This window comes from Squalius cephalus, assembly GCF_949319135.1.
Source record: "Squalius cephalus genome assembly, chromosome: 1".
NCBI classification, from domain to species: domain Eukaryota; kingdom Metazoa; phylum Chordata; class Actinopteri; order Cypriniformes; family Leuciscidae; genus Squalius; species Squalius cephalus.
This window is the reverse complement of record NC_137122.1, coordinates 55,563,780-55,576,296: the sequence shown is the minus strand read 5'-3', so window position 1 is coordinate 55,576,296 and position 12,517 is coordinate 55,563,780. Positions and strand designations below refer to the sequence as shown.

Here is a 12,517-nt window from a genome sequence, read left to right as displayed (position 1 = left end):
CACTCTGCATATTTTGTAATCACAATTAATTTTATTAAGAAATTGCAAGAACACAATTTAGCATGCAAAAAATTCACTGCCACCAGATTTTCTAACTTCCAAATTTTAAAACTATAAAATAAGTATAAGCACAATTGGTTGTGCTTCAAGATGCAGATTTCAAACTGGCGACCCAACACACAACATGTGGCACAAACACTGATATTCAACACAGATAGCAGACACCCTCAAAATGAAATTAATTTATTACTGTAAATACTACAAAATTTGTCAATTTAATACAGATTTCTAATGTAACACAATTCAAAGACTAACCATAGTCTACATATGATCTATTTTGTTACAAATAATCTATTCCAAAATAGAAAATAGTGATCGATTGGATCCACAAAAAAATGGTTTCTGCGTTCTGCGTCTTTTTTCACTGACCGCGAGTCTGAATGGACTTTGGGGTTTTCACACTGGGTATGTTTGCTGGCATCCGAATCCGAGTGTATTTGTTCCCCCCGCCCCTGCAGCATCAGTCGGGTTTCACAAACACTTGATTGTATTGAACCTTGGTGCATTTGTGTTCATCTTACTCCATCACAACTGACACTTGTGTCGCATGAAGACAGCTGTCTGCTGCTTGCAAACTGACTCTTTTGAGGATTGCGAGCCATTCATTTGCTGCTCTGGTTGCACTCGCTTACACTCGATTTACACATGTAAATCATCCCCATTGTCATCCTTTACATGTGTTTGGTTGAACTAATGACATTGTCATCGAATAAAATGCATGCACATGTTACTTTACTTCCAGAACAAGTCCTACATCGCATACTCTTTTGAGTAGGTACTTATTTTGAATATGCTAAAAAAGTATGTGCTGCATATTATGAATGTATGTAGTATGAATGTAATCTGAAATTACTGCAGTTGCCATGTTGTCATTATCATTTGATCTACCAGCGTCAGTCATTCATAAATCCGCTCCCGTGGCCTCATGGGATAGTAAAGTTCAATCATGAGCACACTTCAGAATCTTGCCAGAAGAAGTAGCTCATCCGGTGACTTTTTGCCTACTCTTTTATGAGTACCTACTTTATAGTAGGGAAGTCATGTCAAGTCACCTTTATTCATATAGCTCTTTCTACAATACAGATTGTTTCAAAGCAGCTTTGCTGTGATTGCAGGAAAATAATTCAATGATGCAAACAGAGTTAATTTCGGCTGTGCCGCAGCTTTAAAAGAAAATAGTCAGCTGAAGTCGGTTCAGTGTTAATTCAATTCCATTTAAAGATCTTCAGTTATTAAATTAGTTTATTTAATCTATAAAGCAGTTCTGCAGAAAACAGTGATCATCATCATCATCCGGCTCAATTAAGTTTCATCCGATGGTGTCAGTGCAGTTAAATCAGTAATGTTGTTGAATATTAAGTGTCCCCAACTAAACAAGCCAGAGGCGACAATGGCAACGAACCAAAACTCCATCAGGTGACCGAAATAGAGGTGAAAAAAAAAAACCTTAGGGGAAATCAGACTCAGTTGGAAGGCCAACGAACGGACACGGTGCGCTTATGATTCAGGATTCATCTCATGTCAGAAATCTGATTGTGGACCGGTAGCATCGGTATAACCAAACTCAGACTGCCTCCTACAGGTAGTCTCGGGGTTTGGTCCCCCGCACGTCCTGATTTTGCCGAGTCAGTCGCTTTCCTCTGTCAACATATTTTGTTGATCCTGGAACAACATTCCTGTCTGAAAATGTAATCCTAACCCTATCCCTACCCCTAAACCTAGCCGTACCCATAAGTTATCCCTAAAATCAGAGGAAAATGATAGGTGAATAACACTGATGTAGAAGCGCTTAACCCTCAAATCTGGTTGTTCGGAATATTATTCCAGGATCAGCAAAGATGTTGATTCAGGAACATGTTGCACTTGGTGAAATCAGGTTCTGCTGGTACCCCGATGTGCATCCGGGTCCACGTGTGAAAGCCCCCTTAGTGGACCCATCTATATGAGCATTCACTCGGACACAAATATTGAGCTGCGTGAGGACTGTGTGCATGGACATCAGCGGACTCTGCTGATGATGAAAATTACAGTTAAACGTGGAAAAGTGAAGAATAACTTTGAGTTTATTTTGCTGTCCTCACTATGCATGTTTATGATTAGTTTAATTATTTGCATGTATTATTGTGTTTTCTTCCCCCTACTGTCTAAAACCAGAAATTTAGTTCTTGGATCATGACTATTTATAAAATCACAAAAATCTACACATCAAAGTTTAAATTAAGTAAGTAAAGAAGAGCAATTTCCATTTTGATGCTGAAAAAAAAAATGTGTTCATATTCCTATTAGAAGTTCTTCTGAAGAAAAGCATAGAGCCTGAATACAGTGGCCAGCATACAGACGTCCAGATGTCCACACCAGGTGAGCTCTGATCTTTGAATCACACACATTACAGCACGACAACCCTGTGGAAGCTTGTTTCCACAATGAAAAAAAAAAAAAAAAAAAGGGTACTGCGACTTTTTATCTTGCAATTCTGACTTGAAAATTTAACATTTCTCAAAATTGTGAGACAACTCGGAAAAAAAAGTCAGAATTGTGAGATTAAAAGTTGCAATTACCTTATTTATATTTTATTCTGTGGCAGAAACAAACATCCATACTACCATCCCCTTCAAGCATGACCATAACAGGCAGTAAAAGAGGCGCATTGTTGCATTGCGTACTAACATTGTTAATGAAAGTGTGGTTTCATCATGCATGAGACGCCAGGTGGCTTTTTTCCTGTGCCGGTGGGAAAGAACTTCCTGTTTTCACAATAGGCCCTGGAGCCTCATGTTCCTTTGCCCAACCGACACAGAAACTCGGCCATTGTTTCATCAGCGCAAATAAACACTCCACAGCCCCTTTTCCCTAGTTGATTAATAGCGAGACCTCCTGATAATCATTGCGGTATGCGTGTAAAACAATGCTGAAACATAGCAGAGGTCACACTGAAATGGGTTTTGGCATGCCCGCATATTGCCAAACAATAGCTGCATCTGGAGGGAAACAGATTACTTACACAGGCGCATTAGCATGGCACTAAAACGATAAGCCCACGGCAGGCATCACACTCCTCTTCCTTGGGAGTTGGTTCAGGAAGTTGGGCTGTAGATATTAAATATGCATCTATTTTCCGCTGCGGCTCTTTTGTGACGGTGGTTCATTTGTTTTTTATAGGAGTTTCGGAACAGGCTGAGGGCGTAAGTGACGCACAATGTTGACACAGACACAGACACACAAGTTCACATGTAGGTATGTACAATTAGTTTTGCCACAGGGAGGCCCTCTTGTGGAAGAAATGGGTGCCACAGAAGAAATACCTCATATCTCATGTGGTCTAACTTATGAAGCATGACAAGAAAATGTGCTGGTCATACAAAATCCAAAGAAGAATAATTAGAAATTATATTTTGCACAAACATTTTTTTTTATTCAGGATAGATAGATAGATTGATTGATTGATTGATAGATAGATAGATAGATAGATAGATAGATAGATTGATAGATTGATAGATAGATAGATAGATAGATAGATAGATAGATAGATAGATAGATAGATAGATAGATAGATAGATAGATAGATAGATAGATAGATAGATAGATAGATAGATAGATAGATTGATTTTTATTTTTTTATTTGTGTCTTTCTCAGCAGGCGGCTCTGGAGTACGCGCAACTCAACAACAGTGAACAAGAACCTGCATAGTGTCTCAACACATTACATCTAATTTATTCAGCTTCTTCACCACCAGAAGCTGATTTTCATTTATGATATGTTGACATTGAACATTTTGGTTTGACGGTATCATTAATATTACTTTGTGGCCTGGATGGTTTGTAATGTGATTAAGATGTGTTGTGGTGTTTATATATCAGAGATTAAAATCTGAGCAGTCAAGTCAAGTCTTTATTCTTATTGTTTTTTTTTTCCTTTTTTGAGTGTTCTTCTACAACATGGGGGAGCTGCTGAGCCACTGGAAAAATTAAGTCTTTAAAAGTGGAGTAATTTAAAAGGGTCCGTTTAAACATTTTAGGATGAAGTACCACTGCTAACTTTTTACAACTTATGGGAAGTTGTTGTAACTTAATTGCAAGAATATCTAGTTCTTTTCGAGAAATTTCACAGGTTTTAATTCTCACCATAAAACCAAAACTGCACTGATTGCTGTTGTAAACAATCTGAGACTGAGGCATACATGCTGCCAATGAAAAAACTGTGCCATTTCTCATGGAATACCTCAGTGTTTTATGTTAGGACCTCTGCTCTTTTTGTTTTATTATAAAAGTTACCTGTAATTTATGTAATTAGGCAAAACACATATCAGCCCTGTTTAAAAAAGCCCTGTTTTTTTAGCGATATTTAATCCTTTTTTTATTCCTTTTACAAAAAAAAAAAAAAAAAAAACATACAAGTTGTATCCTTAAATTCAAGTTATACCCTTATAAGCTGTCTCTGCAAATATTTCTGTGGAGATTTTAACATATTCTAAAATTAGGTTTAGTTTGTTTGGGGTCAAATTTGAACATATTTTACAAACTAACTAACTCAGTGTTTGTGACTTTGGACAGAAGTAAGGTTCTTTTACAGGCCATCTCTGAATATGACATAAAATAGTACACTGCCTGTGATACTTCTGGTGTCCTTGGATGGTGTCAGGCTGCTTGAGGGCTCCAATGTGACACTCATGGGCTTATCAGCATGACTTCCCATCTATCATATTACATCATGGGCAGTCACAGCAATGGTCCCCCTTTGTGGAAATAAGGGAGTCCCATAATGAGGTGCCACTTTAGCAGCTAGCAATGAATAGATCTTCAGGGGTGCCACAGTAACTCCAATGGCTTTGTGTAGGACACCACGCATTGCATAAGTCGTAGCAGTGAGGTGTGTACATTGAGCTTTTCACCACTCTCAGACATGCGCTTATTTTTGGGAGGGGGAACATCATGTACCTCTGTTTTACTGCCATAAAGTGTCCCTCTCTTGCTCTCATTCGGTCATAACATGAGCCCTGACTCGATGTTGCACCGAATTCCAGTCCTGCCGTTAGCTGCAATGCTAAAATTGGCACGCTGACCCCTGTGAAATGTATTCTGGGAATATGTTGTCTTACACTTTGCCTTATGGGGCCAGTCCAGAACGCTACATTGTGAATATCTTAGACTTGTGACAAGAAGCTCCTCTTTCCTGGATACACACCCTTCAGCACTGTAATGCAACACTCCATATCTTCAACAGTTAAAATGTACTTTATTATTAGATATCATTAATCATAATGGTTGTGTAATCTGGTTAGTGTGAAAGTTAGGAGACAGACTTATGCAACAGTTCACAGGTTACCAAATATTTTTCTTAGATGACTCTGTTTAAATGTGGTATACAACTCAGGTCAGTAGCTAGGGAATCTGTGTCTGCTAGCATGTATGAAATCTTTCATGTGTATGAATGGATGTTTTGTTGGACTACACATGTAAGGCTAGCCCACACTTAAAGAATCTTATCAGATATTCAAAACGTGAGAGGCCACAAACATGACGATAAAAAATAATACGATAAAACAGTTTTATTCGGATAGTGTGTGGAGTGCCGGGATGTGACCAAGACAGCACAGTAAACACTAACAGATTCATTCACAAACAACCAGAGTCCCGACTGTGAAAACGAGAAATCTTTTAAAATCTCTCGTGGTCAAACGTGACTTGTAAACAAACATGGCGGACAACGGGCAAGAAGAAATGGCGATAATAGTGTTTGGACTGTTTTTGACAGAAAATTCATTAAAAAAAAGAAATAAAAAAGAAAAGATGTAGCTGGTTACGCTTCGTCGTTTTCTGTTTGGGTATCGTTTTGTTCCATGTGACAATCTACTAGTGTGTGCTAGTGACAAGTCGCTAGTGTGTGCGCGTTTGTCTCCGGGTTTCCACACACAACAGGATTTCTGATCATAAATATTAAGCGTTCAATGTTGGATATTTACAATTGACATTGGTGTGGCCCTGACATTCTTTCAAGCAGATTCAATCACTCTTAATGCACGTCACACCACAAGAAAATGTGATACGGTCACCTGTAGAACCATGAAGATAATAGGGACTTTACCCTTGTCGGAAGGGGAGAATTGGGTCAACATTTGGAACCATTATCTTGTAGTGGGGGCCTTAAGGTTGACACCATCAGATACCGCCAAAATATCCTGTCAGCAAGGCGTGTGGCATTTCTGTCTCTACCTGTCTGTCTTAGATAAGCTTCCACTTTCCTCGAAAAGCTCCCGATGGGATGACACGATGAGAGAACAGGAAGGTGCCTGGAATAGACTATCATCCATCTGAAGATGATATCTGTGTTATGTAATGAAGTCATGTGGGTATAGTTCACTCCTCACTAACCTTCACCCAGCCTGAAGATCAAATTCATTTTCCAAATGAATGAAATTAATAGTTTTAGTTGATGTTAGAGCATAATGTAGATTTTCAACAGAATTTTGATTCTGAATGTACTTTTTATATGTGCCCTAAACTCTGCAATCCAATGAAAATACCTGATTACCTATTCTTCACATGTATTCAGAATTAAATATATGTGCATATAAAGAGTGGCAGTTCAATAGCATTGTGTACCATCTTCCCATAACAACAACCCTTGCTATATTGGTGCTGTAGTATGTTGTTATGGGAAGAAGGAGGTGGGAACGGAGGTGAAAGTAAAATCGTGGTAGCCCCTCACGGATGACTGCCGCGCACACGTAATAAAACACAACATAAAATCCAGGCCTGGTCCTCTCTCATCCTTCACTGTCGTCGCTCTTCCTTTTATGCTTCCAAAGCTCATCCGTGAGAACATTTGCAATTGCAAAAAAGAGAGAGAGAGAGAGAATTAGAAGCAGTGTTCCAAATTTCTTTAGCTAATATGCGTAAATGTAACCGGTCCTTCTCAACCCGCTCCAAGCGGGATTCGAACCGGTTTCTTGCGTGGGAGGCATACGCGCTTGCAAGGATGCTAACATGGCTTTTGAGGCCAGCGGAGTGAAGTTTACACGGACAGTTCTTACTGGCCTACGTCCGTAACACTCACCCCTCTAAACGTCACTCCCATCCGCGTCACGGCACCAAATGTAACCGGTCCTACTCGACTTGAACCAGGGTCTCCAGCGTGGGAGGTGGGCGCTCTAACAAGGACGCTAAAGACCGTAGCCGTCAGCGTCAGTTGCTAGTGCACCTCTTGAGGCCAGAGAAGTTTTTTTTTGTTTGTTTGTTTTTTTTTGGATGGGACAGTGCATATTAATGAACGTACAATAGAAATTGACGTAAATACGCCGGATTTAGCACAATGCTAATTTCCATCTGTAGTCCCAGACATATAAATTAAAAAAAAAAAAAAAAAACATAACTAATAACTAAAAAACATTAAAAGTACCTATATAAAGTACTTATTATAATAATTATTTAAGGTGTGTAAATGCCTGTGCATAGACATCCCAAAGTGCTTGTTATAAATATATAAATGTACCTATCTGTCTACCCATCAAAATCTACCTTTTTACCTTATGTTCACATTCTTTTAAGCTGTTTCTTAACATTTTCAAAACTTAGGAATTTATACTTCTCTAGAATTGACCAAAGGTGAAGCGACTGAGGTTTCCTATCAAATACCTTAATTGCTCTTTTGTAGAGTTGATCAATGGGTTTTAGTGCAGTAACACCAGCAAATAACCAGACTGTGAAGCAGTATTCAATGTGAGAAAAAATCATACAATGGAGATAGGATTTAGCAGCCTTTGTTGTAATGAAAAACCTGATTTGTTTGTAATTTTGTAAATTAAATTGTATAGCATTGGTTACCTTTTTATGTGCTTTGTGAAAGTGAGGTTTGAATCTAGTATAACCCCAAAGTTATAGTGAGGAGTGAGGTTTACATGCACAGCTCTTACTGGCCTACGTCCCTTACATAAACATATTAACCTCATGCCCATTCCTTTTGCAATATCTCTGTAGGAGTAAAATTTGAAGACTTTCTCATGTAACTAAATATTCAAGACTGGGGTACCACAGGTAAAAATGTAAAATGTAAAAAAAATGATATTGATCGACCACTCATCCGATGTGTTTTCCTCAATGTCTTTGAGGGTTACAACACTGCTCTTGGCACTTTGATTTAAATGCCCCTTTATCCCCTGTTGCAAGGTGTAAAGCACTAACAAGTGAATATTGCAACATGGCACCTGTTTTGCTGAGTGTTACTCTGATGTTTTTTTTTTTTTTTTTTTCTGGGGCTAAATTAGCTTACCTTGTACTGTGTCCTTTCCACTTACTGTTTCCTTGCTAAGAACGCACTCATTGGCTCCTGATGGTGTACAAGTAAAACTCACGCCCCCATTGTGTAAGCAACACAGTGACCGTTCAAAGCACCCACATCTTTTTTGGAGTTGGGAACTCAATCCCCACACAAACAATCATACCATCAAAGCTCTCTCAACCCACCCAATGAAGTCAGCCACACACATGCGCCTGCAATGCTTCAAAACAGCTGCGTGGCTCTGCTCAGAACTTCAGGCTATTCGCAAGCTAGCATTCTTCATACCTGCTCAATGTCAGTGTGCCCCGGCTCACATTTGCACAAAACAAACAGTAGGCGCTCAGGAGATTGGTGAGAATCAAAGAGTCCAATCAATAAACACGTCATAAAAAGCTTTGAAGGGAGCATTGTGTGAAGCTCTCTGAGGTGGACAGACTGTATTTGTGGTTTGTTTTGTTTGGATCTAAGGAAAAGAAACAGGGATTTTCGTTCATTCATGAGCTAATAGTGTTAACCCAGCTACAACCTGTAATGTGTTTTCTTTTGTCACCTGAATAGTTTAGCAGTTCAGTGTTCCCCAAAACCATTTTTTCAAATGAACATTTGCAAATGTCATCGCAAAATGATGTGGTTGGAAACAGCAATTGACCTGTGGTTCTTGTTATTATGGCCTGTGAACTTACATAGATCATGCAAAAAAAGATGTGATACGATGTTTCATATGTAAGGAATAATTGACTCCAGGCCGTTGAATTTCACAGCCTTGTTGTTTTTATAATCGCACACTTACAAACTACGCACACTAAAAAATGTTTTAAAAATAAAGACTGAGAGAATTGTTGGAAGCTTAGTGATGGTGATGTTGAAGTCATGCAACTGTGTTGTAGTTCACTTATTTCACGTTATGTTCAATTTTTTAGCTTTTTACATCTGACGATTTTATATTTAGGCTTTCAAAATTCATAAAAGTTGTGTTCATTTGTGAAGATTATTATGGTGAAGAAAACATGAAAGAATCAAACGTTTGTTGGTCATAGAGCTTATTTTCTGCAATAATACGAAAGTCAATGGAAAAATCATACTGGGTTTTTGTCGAGGGAATCAGTGTGATGCTTAATTTACGAGTTGGCCTACAACAATTCAACATCACCGCAGCGCTTTGTATCCTGGGGTTGGGTGACAAGACGAACCTGCAACTGTATCAAACATGAAATAAAGGAAAACAAAGGAGAACAAAATATTGAAGCAGTCCTCAGACGCCATGTTTGCTATTTACAACAATATTCTGATATTTATTTGATCTCACTGATTATTTAGCAAAAGTTATTACTCCACCAACTGCATGATGTAATTAACGACAGTTCTGTTGTTGAATCAATGTGGTTTAAGTGACGAACGTGCGTCTAAGTTTCGACATTTTCTTGAAACTGTTGTGAGCTAGTCATGCTGATGTTCCATTATAATGTCTATAACTAGCTAGCTAATCACAACAGTTTAAAGAAACTGTAGTAACTCTGTCCACAAACAAAACCTTACTGTTTAAAGCACTTCAGCAGGGGTAAATGGTCAGGGAAGAAGGGACTTTTGCTTTCAGAGTAAGGAGGGTGAGACCAGTTAGTGTGACCTATTTTTGCAACACTCCATTAATCTGCCATCTGACCTAAACTGTGCTCCATTATTAACAGTCCCTAGAGAACCTGCACTAATTCTATAGACTGACTTTTAGTTCCAGAGGATCATACTACTCTAAATGTTTGGCGAGTTACGTGTTGCATATTTTGTGTATGACATGTAGTGGCTTAAATTCTGCTAGTCCTAAAATTACCTTATTATCAACATGTATTTCCACTAGATAGTTAAAGTTTCTAAAATAGTTTAATTATTTATATCATTTGCACCTTTATTCCATTTATACTACGGTCACACCTCAAGATATTGTTCAGATGTTTCTGTGCTTAAACCTTAGGTTTATGTGAGGCGTTTACAGATCAAACCTTAAAAACCTTATGATCTGACCTTATGATCTGAACTCAGACACATCGGGGCCGGCCTGAGCTGTCTGGCCAATCAGAGCAGAGTAGCTCACGTAAAGAAAGGATTTAGAGAGATGGATTCATCTGACAAGTCGTTTGAGATTCATTGAAAAATAACGTGCAATGTATATCATGAGAAAATGAACTTGGTTTTTTTTTTTTTTTTTTTTTTTTACCTTTGATGCATGTAAACCTGTTGTAGGAGGCCTCCAGAACAAAATTAGGAGCCTTTAAAATAGCATAATAGGGGCACTTTAAGGACCTTTGAAATGTGTTTACCAGAGGTGGGTAGTAACGAAGTACATTTACTTCGTTACATTTACTTGAGTACTTTTTTAGAAAAATTGTACTTTTAAGAGTAGATTTGAATGTGGGTACTTTTTACTTTTACTCGAGTACATTTCTAATGAAAAAACTGTACTTTTACTTCGTTACATTGGGCGACGTTCCTCTTGTTACTTTATTTTAATGCAATATGTGTTGTTAAATGCGTAGTTTATTCCAAGCGCGCTGTATCTTTTTTCTGGACTTGAGCGATGCTCAATTCACAAATGAATGACTCTTTTGTGTCGATTCTCTGTTCAAAGACTTCATCAAACAAGTTGGCAGATCTGTCTAAATCGGTTCGCGAATCAGTTTGAATGAACTGTTCAGTTCCTGCACGCACTGAATCATCTGAAGCGCTTTCAATTCACACTGGACTCGGAGTTGTAACAGGAAGATTTAAAGGAGTCATAACCTAGTATTACCTTGTATACCTACTGCTGTATTATAGTCTTTCAGGCCCTTCTAAAAAAGAAAAGTGGAAAAAAAATAAACATAGAGCTCCTCAGACCCTTATTTCTGAAGGCATTATTGTCTCGCGAGATCTGATGCGATATTTTGGCTGTCGTGGACGGTCATTTTAATAATGCAAATGAGGGGCGCGTTGATTGGTTGCAGGAAGGAGGGGGGTTGACACCGCAGGTAACGCTTCAGCATATCATTCCAAAATGACATCATGGTGCAAGTTGTGAATGAACCCGACCTGGCCGCGACCGGCTTCCCGGCCAGTGTATAAGCGTTAGGCAATCAATAATAGCCGAGTTCATGATGATCTCAGACATTTGTTTTTTGCAAAGTATGTTAGCAGCCATTCCCCATGTTTACCTCGAAGCTAATACTCCCGCCAGTGTTGTGCCTGAACGCGTTCATTGAACGATAGTTCATGAACTCGTTCATATTTTGGGCGAACGTGAACTGAACGCATTACTGCCTGATGAACGTTACTGTGAACTCATTCATTCTGGTGTCTGAACGCCACGCTCTCTCAGTTTAACTTCGTTCAGTAGGATGCCAGATTTCTATAAAGTCTTCCAGGCGAAAACACACCTAAAACACACCGTAAACCGGCCTTAATATGTAGCGGAAAAACACCCAATCTGGCAACACCAGCCACCAGTGTCCATTGACTCTCTTGTTCGATATCGTTCATCAAAATGAACAAATCTTTTTTCGAGTCATTTCGTTCATTTAAGGGGCTGTAAATGTTACTATTAACTGGCAAATTCCCCGAACACATCAACCTACGCAATCTTGATCATATTCTGAATTAAGAAATCATTATAATGCAGTCAAAAATCGTTTACAGGGAACATAAATAATTACTTCACCTCGAGTCTTTCGTTTATTTGTCTAGTGACAGACGCAATAGCATACAATAGCCGCATTAGCAGTTAGCTGCTGTTTGTAACACACAGTAGAGCAATAAAAACAGTCTTACCGTTTCAATTGCAGGCAATTTTGTTGGAATGGCGCTTTTCCCGAGCTTCGATGACAACTTCGCCTGATATTGCCCCAAATTTGTGAAGGATTCCGGTGTACAATGTTTAGCACAGCACAAACACCTAACGATAAGCCAGTGGGAAGGGTTGAAGGAACCGCGTCATTAAAAATGAATTTAATCCACTGGTCCCTGATAGCTAGGTCCGTTCTTGGTAGAGAAAACACATTTACATGTTGATTCTGACAGTCAACCACAGAGCAACTCACGTGTGCACTACGTTTCTGCATCTTTCGCGACTGAATATGAGGGGGAGAGGGGAAGGGCGGGCTTCCTGCTGCGGTGTCCATATATGGTATATCCTGCCCCGTCTTGACGTCAAGACGG

General features: G+C 38.9%; 1 protein-coding gene across 1 annotated transcript in view; it reads left to right on the top strand.

Moving 5' to 3' along the window:
• pecam1a (platelet and endothelial cell adhesion molecule 1a) overlaps positions 1-5,816 on the top strand; it is a 96,027-nt gene extending 90,211 nt beyond the window's left edge. The window contains exons 19-21 of the mRNA XM_079866103.1: positions 2,347-2,418; positions 3,220-3,242; positions 3,698-5,816. Coding sequence (XP_079722229.1) covers positions 2,347-2,418; positions 3,220-3,242; positions 3,698-3,748 — 146 coding nt within the window. The 3' untranslated portion in view covers positions 3,749-5,816. The remainder of the gene's footprint in view (positions 1-2,346; positions 2,419-3,219; positions 3,243-3,697) is intronic.
• Positions 5,817-12,517: the final 6,701 nt, after the last annotated feature.